Source organism: Ciconia boyciana, chromosome 24 (genome assembly GCF_034638445.1).
Source record: "Ciconia boyciana chromosome 24, ASM3463844v1, whole genome shotgun sequence".
Taxonomy (NCBI): Eukaryota; Metazoa; Chordata; class Aves; order Ciconiiformes; family Ciconiidae; genus Ciconia; species Ciconia boyciana.
Window position 1 is genome coordinate 144,878 of NC_132957.1, and position 24,753 is coordinate 169,630.

At 37.9% G+C, this 24,753-nt stretch overlaps 1 protein-coding gene across 3 annotated transcripts in view; it reads left to right on the forward strand.

The window, feature by feature from the left end:
* SPPL2B (signal peptide peptidase like 2B) overlaps positions 1-22,468 on the forward strand; it is a 34,293-nt gene extending 11,825 nt beyond the window's left edge. For 2 of the 3 annotated variants that reach the window (XM_072845787.1, XM_072845788.1), the window contains exons 3-15: positions 473-655; positions 1,363-1,452; positions 1,815-1,954; positions 2,648-2,790; positions 3,657-3,753; positions 3,910-4,026; positions 5,566-5,647; positions 6,437-6,511; positions 6,645-6,707; positions 8,139-8,238; positions 9,201-9,278; positions 11,692-11,852; positions 12,843-22,468. In XM_072845787.1, coding sequence (XP_072701888.1) covers positions 473-655; positions 1,363-1,452; positions 1,815-1,954; positions 2,648-2,790; positions 3,657-3,753; positions 3,910-4,026; positions 5,566-5,647; positions 6,437-6,511; positions 6,645-6,707; positions 8,139-8,238; positions 9,201-9,278; positions 11,692-11,852; positions 12,843-13,130 — 1,617 coding nt within the window. In that variant the 3' untranslated portion in view covers positions 13,131-22,468. Of the gene's footprint in view, positions 1-472; positions 656-1,362; positions 1,453-1,814; positions 1,955-2,647; positions 2,791-3,656; positions 3,754-3,909; positions 4,027-5,565; positions 5,648-6,436; positions 6,512-6,644; positions 6,708-8,138; positions 8,239-9,200; positions 9,279-11,691; positions 11,921-12,842 lie in introns of all 3 variants that reach the window. The other variant, XM_072845789.1, reaches the window with a different exon arrangement.
* Positions 22,469-24,753: the final 2,285 nt, after the last annotated feature.

The window sequence follows — 24,753 nt, forward strand, 5'->3', positions numbered from 1 at the left end:
TAGGATCCAAAATCTCAGCGAACTGGATATGGTTGGTTTCAAAATGGAAGTTTATTTTTGTTGCCTATGCTTTTGTACTTCACCCCAGCCTGTGTTTGTGTTTCTAGCTGTTCATACCCTACATCATCTCAACCTGCCACTCTGTGCCACTGTAGCAATTATAACACTTTGCTGTACTCCTCCTACATCCTGGATGCGTGTATCAGAACAGTTGCAGTGCTGAAGAAAACAAATGCAGGTGTAGATCATAACCCAACTTTTATTACCAGCAGAATTCTGTACAATAAGTTGAAGCAAGGCAGGACCCTACGTAATAGAGAGGGCAGCACTGTTTCAGCTTTCAAGTCTCTCTGAGAATACTCTATCACTCCATTACTTGAAAGTTCTAAATTAGCCTTTAGAAACGCTGTGGTTTCTGCTCTTGACTTCTATAATTTCAGTTAATGTATTTAACTAATTTATTTCTTTTCAGTCACTCTTGCAACTGCAGGATCAGACAGCATCTGTTTTGTGTTCTCCTTCTGATGTACCTGATGGGGGATTTAATAATCAAATCCCCATGGTGATGCGAGGGAATTGCACCTTCTATGAGAAAGTGAGGCTTGCTCAGATAAATGGAGCTCGTGGACTGCTCATTGTTAGTAAAGAGAGACTGGTAAGTCTCTTTGTGTCTTTCTATGTTGCTGATACTCCTCTACTGTTGGATATTGTCTTGTTTTCAGTGCTTGCTGCTGGTATTTGATGCTCCTCTTTAAAATAAATAATATATGTGTGTGTGTTTAGGCCTGTACATACATTGCATAGCCATGTGTGGAAGTAATACAGCTGAAGGAAGGATTAATGAAACAAGAGGAGGTACTCATTTAAGTAGGAAGAGTACTGCATAGGGCCCATGTAATATTCAAGTCAAGGGCTCAGAATGATCCTTATGAAATACTGGAATCAAAGAAGGAGGTTGGTTTCTTGACTCGTAGTGCTACCTTCAATGAGATCTAAAGCACAGTGAATCTAGTGCTTTAGATTCAGCTGGAGTATCACCAGTGTGTGTTTTGTAAAATTAGTAGTTTTGAATACTGTAGTCAATACTAGAGGCACACATCAGTCATAAAATCCATGACCCTGATGTGCAAAAGGTACTGCTTGAAGTTTGGTTGCTGCATTTTGCTGTTACAGTCATTAATGACTTATATTTTACTGGAAACAGGCATACATTTTGACTTTGGGTTTTTTCTGTCATTATGTTCCTTTCTAGAATATTTTCCAAATTAAAGAGAAACAGAACTTGCAAATTTAACCCTTTTGAAGTAGTAGAAGTATTTTCAGAAATGAATACATTCTTACCTGGTCTGAACTGTCTTTCAGGTTCCTCCTGGGGGTAACAGGAGTCAATACGAAGAAATTGATATTCCTGTGGCTCTGCTCAGCTATACTGATATGTTAGATATTGGCAAGGTAAACTCGATACTAAATGCTCTGATTCATACTATCTCATTTAAATGAGTCATTGCTCAACAGTATTTGAAGTCCATCTTAGGAGCTTTGAATCTATAGAGAATTGTACTCATGAAGATGGCATTATTATGTTTTGGAAAAAAAAATGCAAATCTCTTGGGAGGTTATTTCTCATCTTCATAATAAAATAAAAATGGTGCCTGGTGCTGGAAATAAATATCACTAATAGTAGAGCCAATAGATTGCTCTTAAGTATTTACAATAAAGCTTGATTCTGAGGTTGCTTAGTGAAAACTAAATAACTGAACCTTTGCTAAGATAGCTTTTTGGAAGTTCTTAGTAACTTGTACTTGCCTCCACAGAGTTTCGGCAGCTCAGTGAAAGGGGCAATGTATGCACCGAATGAGCCTGTGCTAGACTATAACATGGTGATTATATTTGTCATGGCTGTGGGGACTGTTGCAATTGGAGGCTACTGGGCAGGAAGCAGAGATGTGAAAAAGTGAGTAACTGGAAGGTAGTATGTCAGTTTTCTTGTATTTTTCACAGGAAAAAAAAATACCTGGTATTTATCTAAAGATCACCTGGTAGCTCTGCTAATGAGGTTTGGAGACTGTCTATATAACCAGAGTGGGAAAATGCTGATGTGACATTTCAAAGGCCCTGAGCCTTGTATTGGCTTTGTCACTGTATGAAATTATTAGAGTATAATTTGCATGTAGAGTATTTTAGTATTTTGCCTTGTCAAAAAGCCAAATGTTTGAAAAGCTCAGAAGGAAAATCGGATAGTAATGGGCTTCCTATTTGGGCTTTTGCAAGAATTCACCATAAAAATCTTTTTTGAAAAAATAATAGAAACTGTTTTTACTAGTGTAGTGCAAAACAAACTGATTAGATGGCTAACAAATACTATGTTTATTGTGAATCTTTTATTGAAATTTTGTGGTTACTTTTTGCCTGTAAGTGGACTTGGGGGGAGGAGGTCATCTGTGCCACACTTATTTCTAATATTTACTTTATATACACAACCTGACTTTAGGATTTCTTCTGAAGTCAGCAAATTATTCTGTGGTAATTTTCAGGATTCTGTTGAGTTGTTAGTGAATGAAAAATAGTACTTTTGATACACTAATGCAATGATTACTGTTTTATGCATTGTGTGAATGGACTGATTATAGCCATGTTACTCTTTCAGGCGGTACATGAAGCACAAACGTGATGATGGGGCAGAGAAACATGATGATGAAACAGTTGATGTGACTCCAATAATGATCTGTGTATTTGTGGTGATGTGCTGCTCAATGCTGGTCCTCCTTTATTTCTTCTATGACCACTTAGGTACTCTTAAAGTTGTATTCTTCAATATCACAAGGCTGCCATCATTTCAAGAACACTTTTACTGTGAAAATAATTATGAAACGGCTGTCTTCTGCCATGTTTCTTCATCCCAATATGATTTAAAACCCTGTAAGAAAACACACTGAGTAGATTTCTATACCTACTTTAATGAGGTTGCATTAGGTGATCATAGAGCTTCTTTCAAAAGTTAAAGCCTGTGAAGCAGATACAGACTTAACGTCTTCTACCTTTTATTTTTGTCAAAGGTGTTCTCAAACCTATACTTGTCTTTCTATTGTTGTTCAGTTTGAAGTTAAGTTATGGGATCCAGGATAAATTTTTTTATAATGATGATAAGTTTCTACTGATCACTTATCAAATTGATTGACAAAAGAACATGAGAGCCTAATACACTGGAACACTGGAACTTCCATCCTCATATTTCTGAGGAAGTTAGGAAAGATGCATCTCATCTGTATGAATTCACTTTGCTACTGAGTGATTTTAAGAGTTCCCTTACAACGCTCACATATGCTCATAATGAGAAGATAAACACTTCACCATAAATTGCCATTTAGGCTTATGATTTAATGACTGACTTTAAGAATATTAGCACAGAGGTTTTGATTTGTTGAAGTAGCTATTGCATAAAGTACACCTGAGTAAAATGAGCCAGAATTAGATACTTAAAGAGCATAAATCTAATCAACAATCATTTGAATTCTCTGAATTTAACTTTCACTAGTGAAATGTAAGCCTTATTTCTCATTCAGGCTTTTTGATTGTCTGTTCTTTATTCAGCTGGGATATGGAAAAAAGCATATCTTAACTTATCCTACTTGGACTTACTACTTTTTCTTTCTCAGTCTATGTTATCATAGGAATATTCTGCCTGGCTGCCTCAATTGGTCTTTACAGTTGTCTGTCTCCCTTTGTAAGAAGATTCCCCTTGGGAAAGTGTAGGTATGTGGCAACTTCTAAATTTTTAATAGGCAAAATTAATTTTTTATAATGTTGGGTAGGTGTGGGATTTACAACATGGTTTCATATTTCAAAACCTTTTTAAAGGACAAGGGTAACTACATAGACAACTGTAGCTTTGGTGTGTTTCATTTTCAGAATCCCAGACAACAACTTGCCTTATTTTCACAAGCGTCCACAGGTCCGGATGTTGCTATTGGCGGTACTATGTATCTCTGTCAGTGTAGTCTGGGGAATCTTCAGAAACGAAGATCAGTAAGTGTGTATTTTAGTTTCTGTGCTAGAAATTGTAATATGTTTTATAGTATAAGTAACTGACATCCATAAAAGCCTAAACTTATCCAGAATTCAGGAGTGACAGGAAAGATACTAGAGACTTGGGCAGAAATTCTTAGTTGTTCCTTATGTACTTCATCTTTGTCTTGTTGGTTTCAGTTACGGAAAACTGTCTCTTGTTAAGCTTGAATTTCTCTGAGTCCCAGTCCATATTCTGATCTCTTTGGCTTAAGGCAGCGTTTCACAAGTGGTATGGAAAGTTGGACACAAGTTGTCTAACTTATTTCTTCAGGTGATGGTCTGCATGTGCATTTGCTCAGAGAGAATAAGAGCTGTGGAGATTGTCAGATCTTTAGTTTCTCTCAACTGTCTGGTATGGGTAAATAATTCTCTGTCTCCAGTATTGCTGTGGTACCTAAGTATAGCATGTTCTTCTTGCCCCTTTTGTTAGAGAGTTTTGGGTATTTGGGGTTTGGTTGGTTTTGTTTTGGTTTTACCCCTTACCTCACACCCAGATGCTCTAGTTTCCCCATATAGAAATTATGTGTTCATCTTCTTGGTCCCTCTGTCAGGGACTCTGTGTTGGATCTGAAATGCTGGCTTGTGTTTCTGCTGATGATAACAACAATGTCTTGCTTGTGCCTTGAATGCCTGTTATTGCCTCTGTGGGGTCCATTTTCTGTGTTAAGGCTGTGGGTCATTCACTGACAGAACTCATAAATCCAGGAAGCATCAGCTCTGAAACACCTTTTAGAGAAATAAGTGTCAGACTTGAGGAATACAGAAGTACTATAGAGCTATTCCAGCCTGGGATATTTAGGACTTAGGAAATCCATTTTCTGCCTCAAAGCTGGAGTGGACCTGAGTGTACCCCTGCACAAAGCTCCATTAGCAAGTGCTCAGGTATTGATCACAACAGCATAATCTCTCATCTGCATCTAGACCTTAGCAATTTTAGGGAAACCTTAGTGTTTCGTCTCTCCAATGCTACTTCTGTTTGATCCTAGCAATCAAGAGTAAAGCAGAGAGCCTTGGTACTTCTATACCTAACTTGCAAGACACAATCAAGAAACAGCCCCACCTGTAAGCTTCCCTCAGCACACAAGGGTGTATACATATACACAGGCCAAAGGACCCCACTACTTCCCATTTTGGTACCCACTGACCTCGTTCAGCCAGTTTTCAATCCACCTCACTGTCTGCTCATGCAGCCTATACTTTATCAGTTTCTCTGAGGATCTTGTGGGAGATTCTCAGTGGAAAGCCTTACTGAAGTCTAGGTAAGACAATATCCCCGCTGGTCTTCCCTCATCTACCAAACCAGTCATTTCATTGTAGAAGGTTATCAAGTTGATCAAGCACAACTTCCCATTTGTGAATCCATGCTGACAATAATGTTGATTTCAAGCAAGTACTTCTAACAAAGTTTTTTGTCCCAAGCAGGTCCTTAGTGAGGACAAGGCTTGGTCTGGCTTTCCTACTGTTTCCTGCAAAAATGTTACTCTCCTCTTTCATTAGGTGGGCCTGGGTTCTGCAAGATGCTTTAGGAATCGCTTTCTGTCTTTACATGTTGAAAACAATTCGCCTACCTACATTTAAGGTATGAAAGTTAAACAGATGTGAAAGGAGGATGTTTGCCTGTATATACTTGAACAGAGGAGCCACTTATAATGTAGTACCTTGGCTTGGAAATGCACTTCCATTCTTATGTAGCTTGGAAAAGAGTGATGTAATGAGTATGATGTAGTGGCATGTGGTTGTTATGCATGCTGTTTGGTAACTTAAAGTTCTGTAGAGTGTTGACTACTAGTAAATCACACACCACACACTCACTTGTGGGGTTTTTTGAGGATTTTTTTGTTTTTCAAATTTGACACACAATTGAAGCATCATTCTGGTGTTCTTTCCAAATCTTCCAGAACTTATTCAGTATCCTAAGATAAAAATCAGTATTGGTCATTTAGTTGCTCTTTAGGCAGCTCTTCCAACTCTGTTTCAAGTATCTTCACCTATAAATGTTTCCCTGTACAGACTGGCCAAAGTAATGTGGATACTGTTTCAAGCTATGCCTAGCATCCTCCAGAGAAAATGTAGACCTTCTTAATATTTCCTAACAAATTGAAAGAGCACCATCTCCAGATTTTACAAGATAAAGAATTTTAGGGACTAACGTGTAATTTTGTGTATAAGAATTACTTTATTTTATATGGTGCATGCAAGACCCAATTCTTCCATCTAAAATATTTAGGAATTAAGAAAAATACGTGGGTGACTTGCTTTAGTCCCTGTTAGCTTTTGCCTTGAATAGTCCTAAGTTGCTAATTATTAATTCTTTGCCGTTTACTAGTACATAGTATGTAAATACCAAGTATCTTGTCTCTTCCTTCAGGGTTGTACCTTGCTTCTCCTGGTTCTCTTTGTGTATGATGTATTCTTTGTATTTATCACACCTTTTCTAACAAAGGTAAGTAAAGTACTTCCCTAGTGCCTGCTGCTTACAGAGCAAAGTGTCATGACCTCATTCTCTGTGTGTTCCTAAATGATCCCAGACCTGCTGAGTGAAGTGCTGATTTACAATTTTCCCCTTTTTTCTTTAGACTGGGGAGAGTATAATGGTGGAGGTGGCTGCAGGCCCATCTGATTCTGCCACTCATGAAAAGGTACTGTATGTGGTCTGAAAATATGGCACTAACTTCCACCTATTACACTTTCAACTTCTCTAAAATTCAAAGACTGCAAAGCTGAAATGGAGATGCCAGTCTGAAAAGAATTTAATGTGGAAATAAGCACTCCTGAGCTCTCTGGAAATCTACACCAAACACAGGGGGCAAAGCAGACTTTTAGTAGTTCATCACAACAGCTTTGGTCTTCCTTTATCTTGCTTTAAAATGGTTTCAGTATAAGGAAGCTGGTTAGCTCAGCCTCACAAAAACATGTGACCACATTTGTAAATGGAACTTATTGCTGATGAAGCATATCCTTTTTTTACCTAAAGTGATGAAGCTTACATGATCAGTCTGTCTCTTCCCCCTTCTCCCCTGTTTTGATAATTGCTTTATGAAAAGCTGAGGCTATAGGCAAAGGAGAGAAACATGAATTGGAGACAGAAAGAAAACAGAAGTCAGTATTCAGTGGTTCTGTACCATTTGACAGCAGCCACCTGCATTCACAGAGCTGTACAACATGATGTGGCTGACTGAGGGAGGAAAGTACATGAGATGTAGCAGAGAGTGAGATACAGTGTGCAAAGCAAGTAAGAAATGAAGCTGTGAGAAAACTGGCTTTGTTAACTTAAGGATGTTGGGTCTCTTTTCAGCAATGAATGTAATAGTGTTGCATGGGAAAATACAGTAAAGAAAATAGTTCTTTGCAGAATGAACTACGAGTGGATCAATCCATATAATCCATACTAATTTCTTTAACATCTTACATTCTTGTCTTTTGTACCCCTTTAGTACTCCTTTAGTTTCAGTTTCATGCACAGAATGAATTGTATAGAACAAGAATGATAGTATAAGTAGATAAAATTATTCTGGCACTAACATAAGAAAAAAAGAAAATAAAGTTTCTTTAATGTACTGTGTTAAAGAGAATACGTGTTTGCAATGAACTTTGCCATACTGCGCCTCAACATTGCAAATTATGTAATAAATAGGACACTTGGGGAAAAAGAAGTCTTTAAAGTAATTTGAAAAATCACTTTTTAAAATTATTCAAGTCTTTACTTGTTTGAGACTTTTATTGTAACCAGTAGAATGAAATATAAATGGTTATTTCTTATGCATGTGGCAGCTTACCTAAATTTTTTATGTTCCTGCAGTTAAAGCAGAGTGGATACCCTATTACATGTGAGGACTTTGAAATTAATACAGTGTTTTGAGATGTCTGTCATGCAGACATCACTCCTATCTTAAATACATTTTGTTAGTTGTCAGTAATATTAATAAAAGATTTTAAACATAAGGATCTATAATGTAAAAAAAGATACATTTGCTCTATTTGAAGTCTGCATTTTCAGTACAACAGGAACAAGTTCTAGTAGATGGTGAGAAAACAGCTTTTTATAAGGCATGTGTGTGTCTCATTTCAAGCTCCCAATGGTCCTGAAGGTTCCGCGGCTGAACTCCTCACCGTTGGCTCTGTGTGACAGGCCTTTTTCTCTCCTAGGATTTGGAGACATTTTAGTTCCAGGTATTTCTTGTTTAGCGTGTTAAGAATTTTACTTGTTGCACTGTCATATTAGTTTGTACTTCAGCTTCAAGTGGGAAGTTTGATTTGACTTCTATAAACCTGATAAATTTGTAAGTATATCTTTTTAGGTTCTTTTTTCTGCACTATTCACTTTTTCCATAAGAAATTAAATGCACATTAATCTTATGGTTCAGTTTCACATGCAGCGCTGTCAAGAAATGTAGAGAAATCTCAAGAGTTGATTTAGCAACTAATTTTATAGTATAAAACCTCTTTAATAGTATGGTGATAGAGGAAATTAGTTGTCCATTTGCACATGATTTGAATACACACATACCTGACCGCTCAAAACTTCATAATCTTGTTAGTCACACAACATCCAGTGTTTCTACCACACCTTCTCTCAAATTTGACTTTTAGATATTATGTAGAAGTATGCCTGGCACCGCTGCAGGTGAAAACAAGTATGTATCTTCTGGCTTTCAGACTTCTTCTGAGAAATCATTTGTTTATTTTCTTGTATTTTGGGAAATGTGAGCTGTCATCCCCATCCATGTCCCCTTCCCCCCTGACCTATAATAGGTATATTCGTTAACCATAAATTTCTACTGTCTTTACTAGGAGCTGGAAGGGATGAACTTACCCTTATTCTTGTTGTGAACACTGTATTTTTACAACTGTTTATTAGGGATGGGATGAAATTTTGTATCTAAGATCTGTGTATTTGTAGATGTTAATTTTATTATTAAAGTGCTTCTGTTGCACTGGGCTTGTGTTATCATAGAACTGTTTTGTAAGCTGTGCAGCCTCCTGAACGATGCTGTCATAGTACTTAAACACCAGGGTGCCCAAGTAAGTGTTGAAAAAAAAAAATCTTAAGTTCCTAGATAATTTGATGGGTTTGTGTATCTTAATGTGTGAATGGGTTGAAAGCATGTTATAACAGTTCTTTCCTTTCCTAGGCTTACTGGTAGCCTATTGCCATAGATTTGATATTCAGGTGCAGTCGTCCAGAGTATATTTTGTAGCCTGCACAATAGGTATGTATAACAGCGACACTTGAACACAATACCTACAGGAGTTGCTCCCTTTAAAAGCATACCATCGAACTCCTATTACATAGTTTGTTTTTTTATTCTTCTCCTCCTTTTATTATTAAACAAATATTTTAGCAAAGTACTTTTGCAGCTAGACCTTCCATCACCAAGTTATCTGATGTCATTTTCCTGAGCTGTTTTGTCTGCCATATATAAGGGGAGCTTCTTGTTACCATGGTTTGTCTCACTATAACCCTTACATCTACTCTATCTTTATACATGCTTAGCTACTCATTCTGGTTTCTTGATTCATGAATGTTTGAGTTTATTGCATATGAAAATTCAGGTTCAGGGGTATCTTCCTTTGACTTTGTTCTTAACTTTCTGTGTATTCTAAAAATCCGTGATCTGCAATGCCATGAGTTACATTATGATGGCCGTAACACCTCCAAATTAGTTTTCTTCTTTAGTTTGTAGAATCCACAGAGTTACATGCCATGGACTTAAAGATGACTGATGAATAGGCTCTTACAGATTTCTGTTGGCTTTGTTACAAAGTATTTATGCTAGCAAATTATGTTATGGTAGCATAACTTATGCTAGCAATTACGCTAGCAAAAAAATATGCTAGCAAAACACGCAGTTAATGTCATGAAAAATTTTCCTTAACTGCTTTAGAAATTATTTTGAAAAAACAGCTAGGTTCTTGGACACTTACAGCAGGGTTAGAGAGATGCTTTTATTTCGATGTACCAAATCTTAAATAATTTCCTCTCATATATACTTGAACGAAACTGTTCTCTTAACCTGGTACTTTCAAAACACATTTACAGAAATTGATAGGAAAATGTTGTATCAATGAAGAGTCAGCAGCGTATTATTGCAGCAATTAAAACTAACCTCATACAGGGCTGTGTTAGCAAGATTGAGTCAGCAGTACGAGAGAAGTGATTACTCCCCTCAGTTTGGCAGTTAAGACTGAGTCTGGAATACTGTATATAGCTTGGGGATCCCTGGTGCAAGACAGACATCGACATACTGGAGTAAATGGAGTGGAGGCCATCAAGATGGCTGAGGGCTGGAGCACATGATTTTGAAAGAAGAGAAGGCAAAGAGGAGATTCTGTTGCTGTCCACAGCTACCTAATGTGAGGATGTAGAGAAGACAGAGACAGACTCTTCTTACAGGTGCGCAGGGATAAGATGTGAGGCAATGGACTGAAGTCACAAGAATTAATATTTAAATTATATATAAGGAACTCTAACATAATGTGCCTGGAAAAAAAATTTTTTTTAAGAACTGTAAAAATTCATCAGGTATTCTAATCATAGAATAATTTAGGTTGGAAAACACCCTTAAGATTGAGTCCAACTGTAAACCTAATGCTGCCAAGTCCACCAGTAGTAAACCATGTCCTGAAGCACCACATCTACACATCTTTTAAATACCTCCAGGGATGGGGACTCAACCGCTTCTCTGTTCCAATGCTTGACAACCCTTTCAGTGACGAAATTTTTCGTAATATCCAATTTAAACCTCTCCTGGTGCAACTTGAGGCCATTTCCTCTTGTCCTATCACTTGTTACTTGGGAGAAGAGACCGACCCCCACCTCTCTACAACCTCCTTTCAGGTAGCTGTAGAGAGCAATAAGGTCTCCCCTCAGCTTCCTTCTCCAGGCTAAACAACCCCAGTTCCCTCAGCTGCTCCTCATAGTACTTGTGCTCTAGACCCTTCCCCAGCTTTGTTGCTCTTCTTTCAATGTGCTCCAGCACCTCCATGTCTTTCTTCATCTGGTTCCTGAATAAAAATCAGTTGGATTTGGCCTCATTGTTCTGAAAATGTAATGGAAAATAATTACAATATGAGATCCTATCTGCTTCTGTTCTACTTAATTTTTGCAGAATATATGCAGAAATTAAATAGAAAGTAGTAACAAATTATAACACACAGCTGGCTTGGATTTTTATTTTTTTTTAGTGGTGTTACAGGATAGTAAGAAACAGCCAAAGCCAAACCAAACAAGAAGCATGTGTTATGGTCAAAATAGTTGTCTGTATCTGTTGAATTCATAAATACAATATGAGGTACAACATTTCATTTGTTTATTTTGCCTTTCTCAAACTGCTTAAGGTAATGATTTAATTGCACAGTATGGACTAGGCTGATCACACTACTTTCACAACATGTTATTATCAATAGAAAGACTGTAGTATCTCTGTTAAGTAAATCACTATTCCAAGTTTACATTGTGTATATAATGCTTCTGTCTAAAGAGGCCTGAAAAAATTCTGGAGATGTTGTTTTACATACTACTTGAAAAAAGTTCCTGTTAGAATGCTCATGTAGCTAATTATTTAGTTTTTGAACAGAGCTATATCTGAATAACTGTGTTTTGCTGGTTTTATTTCCTTCCAGCATATGGCATAGGCCTTCTTGTGACCTTTGTTGCCTTGGCATTGATGCAGATGGGCCAGCCTGCTCTCCTCTACTTGGTGCCCTGTACTCTTCTCACAAGCTTTGCTGTGGCTCTTTGGAGAAAGGAGCTTGCAATGTTCTGGACGGGCAGCGGCTTTGCGGTGAATACCAGTTTGATATGAGTGTCTTCAAGAAATACTAATATTATAAAAACCTAACTAGAATTAAAGTTGAGTAAAATATTGCAGTTTTATCAAACAAAACCAAACATTTTTGTTTTGCTTGATTGCTTGCTTAACATACCTTTTTGCCTCAGCAGGGTTTTCTTTTTTTAATGTTTATGGCCACTTAAACTAGCTAGTGAAAAGTAAAGTAGATCTTGTCTATCATTCTTGATTCTGCCATAATTTTACTGGTTTGATATCTGTTGAAAGTGGTTTTTTAATTATTATTATACAAAAATATAACATTTTATAATATTATATAAAATATATCCCTAAAAATATTTTTATTCATATTTTTTCATAGGCTACTGCTTATGAAGGTAGAAATCTAGTTTAATATAATTATCACTTTGATTCACTGTGGTACAAGTGAAATTAATTTGATTCCAAAAGGAATAATTTCTATCGTGATGCATGATTATAGGTTTTGAATAATTACTTGAAGGGCAAATCTATCAAGCTAGAGCTTTCCCCCAGTGAGTTTTATTTTGTTATTCAATTGTTTGTGATAACCTTCACAACTTTCCTCTAGAGAACTGAATTTAACTGTTGGAAAAATATTTTAGATCATCTGAAATGTAATGGAAAAGTTGCCAGTTGTACTCTGATAGTAAAGGTGGCCAAAACCAGAGAATGACGAAGTGCCACAGTGCTGTTTGCCTGTTCCTGCGTAATCAGCAGAGCACGTCTGAAATCAGCAAGGAACGATCAGGCAGAAAGCAATTAAACACATTTCTGGAAGAAAAATCCCCTTCTGTACTATAAAACGCAAAGACAGGGTAACTGTGTATGCATGTGTCCACTATTGGAGAATGATAATGGAGATGATGGACCTTTAACCTTCAGCTTGTATGACCATCACTCCTGATAAACTAGACACAGTAATTCCTGCTTTCCATCATTCTGACTGTGATCTTCCAATTACAGAAAGACCTACCTCAGCCTCCCTTGGTGATAGCTCCTGTCAACTGTCCTGAGCTTCCCAAAGATAGCAATGTACCAGCCTCTCAACAAGACACAGAGCAAATGACCAATCCTACCCTCCATGTGAAGGAGCTGCATGGCCCCACCTCAGCTGCAGAGGAGCTGGCTGATGCTGACACAAAGACAGACTGGTCAGAAATTTCTATTGCACACAGTGAGGAACCAGCTGGTCAGAATAAGGACGACCTTGAAAGCAAATGCCTAAATGCAGAGCAAAAACAGCTGGAATAAACGATGTGATAAGAACTCCTTATTTTCCCTCACAAAAATGTCCGTATAGAACCAGTATGTATTTAGGACTGGTTTAGTAGTGTTTGCGTTCATTGAGGAACCTCACTGGGAGTCTGATCATCAGATCCAACAACGAATGTTCTGCCTCCAGCTTTGGTACAGCTGTACACTTCAAACATCCTTCTGAAATATGGTGCTCTACAAGGGTTCTGATGTATGGATTTCAATGATCATTTTATTAGTGAATGCCTTTGACCATTCCATTTTTATTATATCGGGGTAGCATTAAGAGTCTTTATTTACACAGTACTCTGTGCTTGTGTGGCTATTTTGCTGCTTTAGCATAGTATAGATTAACATGGAGGAAAAGCATTGAACAAGTCTGCTACAATGCTTAGTTGAGAGAAACATGATAGGTTTTTTTAGCAGTTTCCGTATTGTCACCTTTTACTTTACTTTTCCCTACTTGTCAAAGCCATTGATACAAGGGAATGCTTTAGTATAAACTGACATTCAGGAAATGCAGAGAATGGTTAAATTACCAGCCTCTGAAAATATTTATACTACCATGGTGCATTAAATGCATCTCTTAACTTTTTTGTCTTTGTTTTTACTTCCAGGTACCTGGGTTGGCTACTAGTCTAGTTTAAAAGGCAGGATGAATGGAGCTACAGGAAGCTTTCTAAGCACTCATATGAACTCTAGGGGCTGTCTCTGAAAATAAACAGTGTTTGTCACAGAACGCTGTCTGGAAGCAAAAGCATATTAAGAATATTTAATGTTTTAGAATAAAATACAAGCCAAATAGGTAAGAAGATAGGTAGTAGCACTATATTAAGCTTAATAGGCAGTATTTTCATTGGGAAAATGTTAAAGTAAAGCAGTAAAATTCATATGTTTGGGGTTTTGAGCTTCTACTTGTTATTTGTTTAAGGAGTATAATTGCGATTTCTAATTCTGAAGAAAATAACTGGTGTTTTCATTCCCAGGGAGCACATATGGTGTGATTCAAAGCTACTTGCTGCTCAGTAACTAATCAACTGCCTCAGTTATTTTTTTTGTCTTTGTCCCAAGAGTAGCCAAAGCATGGCCTGTCAGATTCTGGAATGAGGCTGTGATCTAGCCTATTATTTTTGCTACATGACATTGTGAAGGACTAAATTTGTGAATTTAAAACTTTTTGGGGTGCAGCTCATCTTACTTTATATCCCTGAAATTGTGTGTTTTCCTGTATAACATGACTGAGTCTTTTATGCATCAACTTTACTACACATAGAGGGATGATGTGATTTGCATACTATTTATTCCATCTCTAAGAACATTTGGCTTTATCAAAGGTGTCTGTTCTACACTAAATTGCAATCCCAGAAAGGCTCAAACACTTCACATTAAAACTGAAATAGAAAATGGAAGTATTTTAGGATCCTAGAATATGATTCCAAATTGCATGGAAGAAATACTCTTCAGAGTATTTGAGAGCCCAAAATGTCATTTACAAAAGTATCATCATAGTGACACATAGTGATCAGAGGCAATGCTTTTAAATTAGGAGTCTCCAGTTGGCATGTTGTGGTGGGTTGACCCTGGCTGGATGCCAGGTGCCCACCAAAGCTGCTCTATTACTCCCATCCTCAGCTGGACAGGGGAGAAAAAGTATAATGAAAGGCTCGTGGGTCGAGATAAGGACAAGGAGAGATCATTCACCAATTACTGTCACAGGCAAAACAGACTCAACTTGGGGAAATTAGTTTAATTTATTGCCAATCAAATCAGGGTACAGTAATGATAAATAAAAACTAAATCTTAAAACACCTTCCCCCTACCTCTCCCTTCTTCCCAGGCTTAACTTTGCACCTGATTTCTCTACCTCCCCCCCAGCAGCGCAGGGGGACGGGGAATGGGGGTTGCGGTCAGTCCATCACACATTGCCTCTGCTGCTCCTTCCTCCTCAGGGGCAGGACTCCTCACACTCTTCCCCTGCTCCAGTGTGGGGTCCCTCCCATGGGAGACACTAACTTCTCCAACGTGAGTCCTTCCCACAGGCTGCAGTTTTTCATGAACTGCTCCACCATGGGTCCTTTGGACGGGGTGCAGTCCTTCAGGAACAGACTGCTCCAATGTGGGTCCCCCATGGGGTCACAAGCCCTGCCAGCAAACCTGCTCCAGCGTGGGCTCCTCTCTCCACGGGGCCACAGGTCCTGCCAGGAGCCTGCTCCAGTGCGGGCTTCCCACAGGGTCACAGCCTCCTCCATGGGCTGCAGTGGATATCTGCTCCACCATGGACCTCCATGGGCTGCAGGGGGACAACCTGCCTCACCATGCATGGTCCTCACAACGGGCTGCAGGGGAATCTCTGCTCTGATACCTGGAGCACCTCTTCCCCCTCCTTCACTAACCTTGGTGTCTGCAGAGTTGTCTCGCTCACATATTCCCACTCCTCTCTCCAGCTGCAGTTGCACAGGTTTTTTTTCCCCTTCTTAAATACATTATCCCAGAGGTGCTACCACTATCGCTGATGGGCTTGGCCTTGGCCAGCGGCAGGTCTGTCTTGGAGCTGGCTGGTATTGGCTCTATCGCACATAGGGGAAGCTTCTAGCAGCTTCTCACAGAAGCCACCCCTGTAGCCCCCCTGCTACCAAAACCTTGCCACGCAAACCCAATCCACATGTTGCGTTGGATTCTGAAGGGCTCTCTTTTATTGTCTGTTAAATTTCAGCCGTTGTCTTTTTGGCTAGGTCTTCCAAAAGTTTGCCCTGTGCTTTTTGGATGATAACTTCTGTTCTTATCTGCTTCATGTTGAGTGGATAGTATCCTTTCTCTAGAATGTGAAAGGCTTTCTGTAAAAGCACACTATGGTTTCAGAGTTTCACTAGCTTCTGCTTAAAGCCTCAAGCCTTGTCTGATAAGTTGATTTAAGGGTGAGCTTCTTGAAAGGCTTCCTGAGTCCAAAGGCCTGTGCTACATTTAATTTACAAATCACACTAATGGAAGATAGTAGTACTAAAAAGATCTGTTTTTCAATCTCCTCTTTAATGGGCTATGTTACTTTTGCCAGCAGTAATCTGAACCAATTATTACTAATAAAAAGCAACAGAGACATTTTACTGAAAACTTCAGCCAGTTGGATTATGCCTTAATTTAAGCCATTGTATAAGTATGTATATTAAATTAAGAAAACAATCCTGTGTTTAAATAATGAACCTGACAAATAGCAAGAAAACAAGTTTGGAGACTGACTCAAAGTTCTATGTTTTTTTGCCTTGATTGTCTTTCAGTCATAAATGTTATTTGGAATAGCTTTTTATATACTTAAAAGCCAGTAGCTTTCTGATGATGAAGCATTAAGTTTTATCACCTACTTGAAAGTGTATTTTAACATTTGTTCTCGTATGTTGTGGGTTAGGAAACAGTTTATTTCTCAAATTGTTTATAACTCCATTAAAATGGAAGAATTCATACCACTTAACTTGTAGGCATTTAACAGTTGCTTTGTTCACATTGCATTCTAGATAGGTCTGCTTGGAGCATGTGCTTCACTTTATGTTTCCGGGGGTTTTTCCATCTGTTTTTAAGTGTGGTGGTTTGGGTTTGGGGTTTTTTTTTTTTCTTTTTCCAAACTACAGTGATCAATGCAGAAAAAAAAATAGCTATTCAATGCAATATCTCCAGTTAAAGTATGTAAACTGGCAATGAGTTACATACTTTGACTATTCCAGTACTGTACAATTCGGGTGACCCTGGAGCACCAGTCTGTCTGCAACTGTTCGGACCCTGATCCTGGGCAGTTCAATCACTTCCATCAAAAACCAAGGCTGTGCTTTTTTGTCTTTCAAAAACCTCCCTGACCAGCTTAATGTAAAGCTTGGTGTTGTATAGGAAAATGTGAAGATATGTTCAGTGTAGCTGACTCTGATTTTGTTTGATGATTGCAGATATACCTCCCACACCAAACTTGAGTTAAAATGCTCAAAGTAATGAAAGCAATGTTGATGCGCTTTTTGTTTACATCTTTCACATACTAAGCCTTTAGCTAACTACCTAAAAATTCAGTAAGGATTCTGTTTCTGAAAACTTGTATGTATTCAGGGGAAGCACTTGTTTTAGTCAAAAAAACCCAACCCAAACCAACAACAACCAACTCGACTAAAAAAAAAAAACATTACAAAAAAAATAAAAAAACTTTTTGGATCACAGTAGTGAGGATCAGATTCTTTCCTGGGTCTGAAAGTACTAAATATCAGTGTGTTGGACCAAGTGTTTGGTTTTGACTGTGTCTTCCTGAAGGGTTGCACAAATGCAGCTAAAGGTAGAATGCAACCTGAAAGACTTTACTAAGGGTGACAAGTAAGGGAGAACCCTCTTTTAATTTTGAGGGATTTTCTTTTCTTGTCACAAATGAAGAGCATTTTAAATGAAACATATAAAAAACAGGAAAAAAATTTTTTAAAATATTCTGTTTTTACCAGGGGCAGTAAAAAAGAGTACATCCACATATGTAAGAATTATACTTGTGAAAATATTTAATGTTTTCTCTAAAATTGGACAAATGCTGAAAGACAGAAAATCTGCAGCACAGCATATTTTCCAATATGTTTATTAACATATCTAATAGAAAGCTTCATTTAGAAAATTATTAGTTTCATTTTTTCCTCCTCCTTTTACATTAACCATACCGAATTTCTTGAACTTTTTATGTGATGTCTTGATCTCAGACAATCAGTCAAGCTTTTCCTTCAGAAGCTGCTCTTTTCTTACAGTAGCCCTCTGTATGTCTTTTGTTAAGAATGCCTTGCAAGTTTTGATAGCATTTTTCAGACATGCATATTTCTGTGTTTCAGACTTGGTTTTTGCATCCGTGATGCATTGCTCAGACTGAGAACATATCATGACTATAGTAGTAGTGCTTGTAGACTTCTAAGTATGCTGGGAAATAGCACTGACTGTGGAGCCAGAAAGAAACTAGCTAGTAAACAGTACTGAAATAATACGATTTTGAGCTTTAAGAATGTGGCTGCATTCATTAATGAATTAATACGCCATTTGGGAGATGCTGTATATTTACCTGCAGCTCTTTCTTTGTTCTCTAGTATCTGATGGGCAACAGAATGCTTAGAGAATTTAAAGGTAGTTTTATGCTTAACCTCAAACCATGTTCTCCTATAGGTTCTTGCTTTGAAAGCTCTTTTAAAACACAATACTTGGGTCCACGCATATGCTCAGTGTCTCCTGGATATCTCACCCTACAGTTTGTAGAACTTTTCCTGGCTAGACAATTTAAAAAACAAACAAACAAAAAAAAAACCAAAACCAAAACCAGCCTATATTGGGTGTTTGGTAATAGTGTTGCCTTGAAGTAAATGCTTACATGCAGCTATTTTAGTGCAAGATCCTGCAGTTTTGTTCTTGTCTTTCTTCTCTTTAGCCCCATGGTTGGCTAGTGCATATATTTCTGGTTTCTTGCACTACACTGGCTGTTTAGGATGTAATGCCATGTAATATTTCTTTTTAATGGCAGCTTTGTTGATTATCAATTAACAAAACATAGTATTTTGTATATGCTTTCATCGTTTGGCATGTTATTTGTAGTACATTCATGAGTAAATAAGCTGGCTAAGCAGTAATGTGCAACTAGTGCATATTGACACTTGACGTGCATCACATTGACACAAGTGTTTGAAACATACCAGCAGATCCAAATATTTGTCCAAAGCCTGCAGAGATGGTGCCTTTTTTCCATGACAAATATAATCTCTGATGTTTTAAAATAAAATCTGTGTAAGGGCTGCATCCTCAGGAAAATGAGGACATTATCATTAGAGAGTCCAAAAGAGAACAGGAGCTATGATCAGAGGTCCAGAAAACATCAGCAACAAGGAAAGATTGATCTTTAGGTATTTTATCTAGAGTGTGGTTTCCCAGCTGGCTGGCAGGACATGAAGCACAGAGTCACCCTAACAAGGTCTTTGGCTTTTCAGTTTAGGCTCTATGCTAATTTTGCTAGGTAGGATGGAGAGGAAAAGGATAAGAAAAAAGTGAAGGTGGCTCAGAAAGCATGAGGAGACACTGGAAAAGAATGGCAGTGGAAGAGTTTACTCCAGAGAGGTCCAAAGAGAAGACCTAGGGCACATATGATAAATATCCAAAAATCTGAAATGCTACTGCAAATTGGAACAAAAAAAAAAACCACATTTTTTTCTTTTTCAAGTCAGGATGGCATTAGAATTAGTAGACTTAAATTACAGTAAGGGAATTCTGGGGCTGGTGGTAGAAAAATCTCTAAGAACAGCTAACCACTTAAGTGGTTAGCCATGGGAAGCATATGAAATCTCTATGGAGTAGGGCTATTTCCAATGCATGCTATTGCTGAGCTCATCTTATTCTGAGAGCAGAGAATTTAACCACGTAGACGAGAGCTGTGTCATGCCATTTGCATTAGAGGCCAGCGAACAAGCCCTGGCCCACTTTAGTCCAGGTGTAGTCGGAGGGTCAAGCTTTCTGTAATTCAATGCCATCATAGCATGAGCTTTATCACATAGCAGTCAGTTTATATCTTACGAGTGCTGTAATGGAGTTTTGCAAGCATTGTGAGTGACAATTCAGACCTTGTATTACAAAGACTCTTTTGTTTTTGTTTTGCTAATTTAAAGACGATAAGTCCTCTGGAAAGAAACCACATCAAAGCACATGTTAAATAGATGCAGTGCTCTTTCTACTGAGATAAGATTATTTTTTTTTTAATGTATGTTTACTTTGTTGAATTGCATTGAATGTTTCTGGCACCCTGGAACATTTTTCAGAACAGGACAGCCTTGTGTGCTATCAGAAGTTTCCTTTGGCACTGGCACAAGAGAATTGTGTCTTCACTGACCCTCTGTATCTTCTGCATTTATCAATTATGTGCTCTTCTGTGAGTGTTTCACCTTTGCCTTTTCCTTTTCCAGTTTTGCAGGTATATATTCAAATTATGTGGAGTAAAGATGAGGTTTTGCCATCTGTACGTTAGTGATAGATGATAAATAATATGCTTAAATTGGCTTTTCTTGAATTGGGAACTAGTATATTGTGCACAGAGTCATCTATAATTTCAGGAACTAGTAGAGGACTTAACTTTGTGTGATGCAGTGACTCAGTTTTGGTTCTGTTTTCCTAGCAGCTGTGGGAATATTACAACTCTTGGTCCTGTTGTTGATCTGGTAGCCAAGAGTGACAAGTGCGCATGCTCCTGGGATAATTTGGAGCCACCTTCCTTAGTTGAAGGCAGCACTATAGTTTATCAAGTTTCTCACAATATTTTCCTGCATGTTAGCATGCAAGTTTAGCTCCAGATGGCAAACTTCATCCAGGTATTTACCTCTGAGAAATCTTTGAGATGATCCATAGGCTAGAAATTTTTGGTTGAGAACTGCTTACTGCTGACACACATGCACTGTATGTTGTGAACCTTCTTTGGGTGTTTAATGTAAATGTTGGTTAGCTGAAAATATGCCTGGTCTCAAAAAATATGCAAAAAAATATGCATGGTCTCAAAGTAAACAAGCTCATCGTAGCTCCTAAAAAAAATTAGTGACTTGAGCTGGTAGGGTGCCCTGCAGTACCAGATAAACAACACCTAATAGTCAAGTACTGCTGAAAGACTTCCAGTACTGAGAGTGTGATGCTCTTTCTGAACAGCAATACCCTGTTCAGTCTGTGCAGTTAGTTCAGTGGCGCTTCCAGGAGACTAGCCCTTCAGTGATAGATTGTACACAAGAGTCATAGCTGATATTGTTTCCAATATAATAACCTTTTCCTTAAGTCAGAAGTTTGTAAAGGATAGAATAGCTCTTTTCATCTTAAAGGTGTAGTTGTAGTCAGGAAAATGCCATAAACCTGCCACTTCTCCATTGTGGATCCAAGCTTTAAATGGCTGGGATGGTAGGAAGCTGGTGATGTCTGGGAGGAGCACAATCCTTGACATGCATTTTCCACAGCAAGAAACCAGTAGGGGTTTTTTTATTATTATTCTGCTCTGACTGACGTTGTTCCCATTCACGTTGAACAAAAACTGCAAAAAAGTGGTTCAGGTTCAGTTTGACAAAAAAACCCCCAGTGGTGCAGTTCAATCTGGTTTGGGTCAGAATCTGTTTTTTTCATAGCTGACAGTGGAGGCTTCAAAAAAAATGAGCATGTCACAGATGTTACCACAGACTCTAACGTGGCAGCAAGCCTGTGTGGGGAGATAGCCTTATTTCTCTGTAATTGCCAGTTCATGGCAATGGTCTGCATGCGCATCTATTGCCTGTTTGTCTTCAACTCATGCTTTGTCACTTGTCCTCTCCATCAACCTTTTGATTCTCAGACTTTCATAGAGCCAGCAGAGGCTGTGGGAGAGCAAAGAGAAATCTCTGTTTCATAGTGCACTCCTAGTGCTGTCTGAAAAGCGTGCAACTGCAAATCGGTCGCTGTAGCCCAGCCTGATGCCTGGATTACGTGTTGCATTCATCATGGGGGGTTCCCATTTTAACACTAAAAATCAATCTTTTTGATCCTAGAAGTCGCTGACAGTAAGTATGAGCTCTGGTACTTTCAGCCTGGCAACATATGAAAGCAAAACCTAACTGTTTAAAGAAAAATATGGATTTACAGCCCTGACCATGGATGGTCTGCTCATTATTTTTAACCATGTTCCTTCAGTTTCTCCATCCAGCCCAGTGCTGGAGGAACTGGGGCTCTAGTAACATTCTAGCAACGCGCAAGTCCCCTTTGAATGATGCTAGCGTTACTTTACTAAAACTGAATTAGTGGTGCTTTGTATGTGGATCTGACGGGAGGCTGGAGGCGAAAATTTAGAGCAGTATAAAGAGGATTTATGAGATGAGAGTAAGATACCTATTTGCTTAATGCTAGTTTCTTGGATGCTTGGTAGTAGCTGCTTTTAGTGAGGAAGTTTTTCCTTGGGAGGTAACATTATAAGTAGAACAGTTTTAAATGTCTGACGTCTTTGTGGAAGGACTTTGTAATAATGTTCAAATAATAGTATATAGGCTAGTGCTATGAAGAGTGCAAACTCTAAAGGTTGTTAATTTTAGCACTTGCAAATGCATACATTTAACTGCATATGTACGCATGAGCAATACACTTTTTAAACTCATTTCATACAGTGCTGAAGGAAGGATTTTCTTGTCATCCAAAACTTATGATACATTTTTGCTATTTTAAGATCTTCTATGCAGTTTGGCCCCTTAATTCAAACAAACAAACAAACAAACAAAAAACAGCTAAGGCCAGTGTAGGAAGACTGGTGTGAAAACTCAGTTCAAGTATTCTTCTTGCACAGGGGCTACTATTGCCAAACAAACTGAAGCTGTGGAAATGAAGTACAGATGGGACATAAAGAATGAGCAATTTAGTTCTCTAAGGATGTAGTCAGTCACCAACAGCTGTGTCAGGGATGCTGATAAAATGAATATCCTTCCCCGATTCCCTGATTTTTATCTTGCATCTCATTTACCTTGTCAGTTAGTCAGTTAATCATATACACTATACATATTAGTTTCATAGTTTTAGTTCACTGGATTGCTGAATTGTAGACCCCCTTGTGTGAAGAGGGTAATTCTCTCCTTTCACACATACTGTAGAAGGTATAGTATTTGCTAGGTGATGACTTGCAAAATTGGTGCATGGTATCTACACGGATAGATGAATCAGTAATTTTGTGACTTTTATCTATGATATAAGTATCATATCTATGGTACAAGTAAGATTATTTTTTTGTTGTTATTGTTTGCAATTAATAACAAAGAACTGAATATGTCACCTTACTAACATCTTCCTGTGCTGACAATAGGATAGAGCCATTGCAAAGACCAAGAGAAAAAGCAATGTTGTTTCCAAGTAGTAAAAGATGTTTTTGGTAAACATTTCTGTTGTTCCAAAACTGTAGGTCTTACTGTAATAGGGTTTTCAGGTTTTCAGGTTTTCATGCATCAGGTTTTCAGTTCAGTCTGGGTGGGTTCTTTCCACCCTATGTCTGTATAGCTCTTCATGGTTTTGATATCAGCCCTCCCTCTGACTGAATTACAGCCTTGTATCCAATTGCACAGCATATCATAATAAATATATTTTTATATATGTAAATACATTGTAATACATAGCATTTCCAGTGACCAAATGTAGATTTGCTTCTTCCTTCTGTGATGTAACATGGGAAAAACCCTATTTTAAAATTAACAGTGGGGGGAACAGAATCTTAGGACAAGAGATGAGAAATATCCCAAGGGTTTCTGCAGAGTGAATTTTCCATGGAGTAATTAAGCCTATTATTTCAGGCATACATAGATATGGTGAAAGAAAACAAACTTGAAAATGACTGGTCAACTGAAATTGCAGTGGTTTTTTTTCTTCTGTTTTGCTTTTAAAAAACAGTGGAATTTACTTTCCTTTAGCCTGTTGTAGTTTAAAACCGTAAAAATTTTCTAAAACTGTAAAATAAAGACACTTAATTTTTGAACTGAATTTTGCTATTTTGTATCACCTTTACATTTGAAATCCAGTTGTTTACTTCTTTTTAGTGTTTGCACCAGGATGTGATAAAATGTCTTTTGTAATTTAAAAGATTGCTGCACACAGCTTCTGTCTCAAGCTGGATTCCATGCAAAATTCTTAAAACTTGCCCGTGGCTTTTTCAAGTTTTCTTTTAATATGCAAGACCCAATATCAGAAAGTATTTCACATCCCCAAACAGCCCATGCAAGTCATCTCTTTTTCCCTGCTTTTATAACCCTGATGTGATCGTTGTACTGATACAGTCAGTTTTGACTCATCTGTTGCATGTTGTAGTGCTATTGCTTGGGAAGGAAGGTGTTTACTAACCGTCCCTCTTTTTAAAAAATAGTAAATTTCTACTGAATTACAAGGCAAGTCATGGATGTATCAGAGAATGGTACCAACTGAAAACAGGTACATTTACACTCTCTGTTTTTGTGCCCATGGTTTTCAGTATGCCCTGCATTTCACTTTTAGATATACAATACAGCTGGAAAGACAAAAATTGAGAAATTTCTTGTGTTGCCTGGCTTTTAAAAAAAAAAGAAAAACAGTTGCAGCAAGACAGCCTTTCTGTTCGGGCTGTTGCTGGGGAATCAAGAGACAACTACTTCCATTCAGACAAAGAGGGTTCAAAACCAGAAAGACTGGTTTTGTGTTAAATAAAGGGTAGTAAATATTAAGATACAGTCTGCCCACAAAGTTCATCCTAAGGTATTCTAAACCTCATGCTATATTAGCTGAAACAGTAACTAGTTCTGGATTTAAACATACACCTGTATACGAGAACAAAATTAGCATAATGAACAAGTTGTATGACTTTTATATTACTGTATCTGTTGCATAGACATGGACAGAGCATTTGCTTAAACAAAAAACAAAAAACACCTAAATTATTGGTCTTGGCACGGAGTAATGCTCTAATGGGGAATTAAATCATTCAAACAGGAGCATGTCTTCATCTGGATCTGGTGATGCCCTAAACTGCTGTTCTGCTAAATTCTTAGAGTAGAACTGGCCCATGGTTCTACCACCAGAACCACACGTGCATAATCTATCACTATTGATTATCTTAATTACATTCAAAGCATCTCCCAAC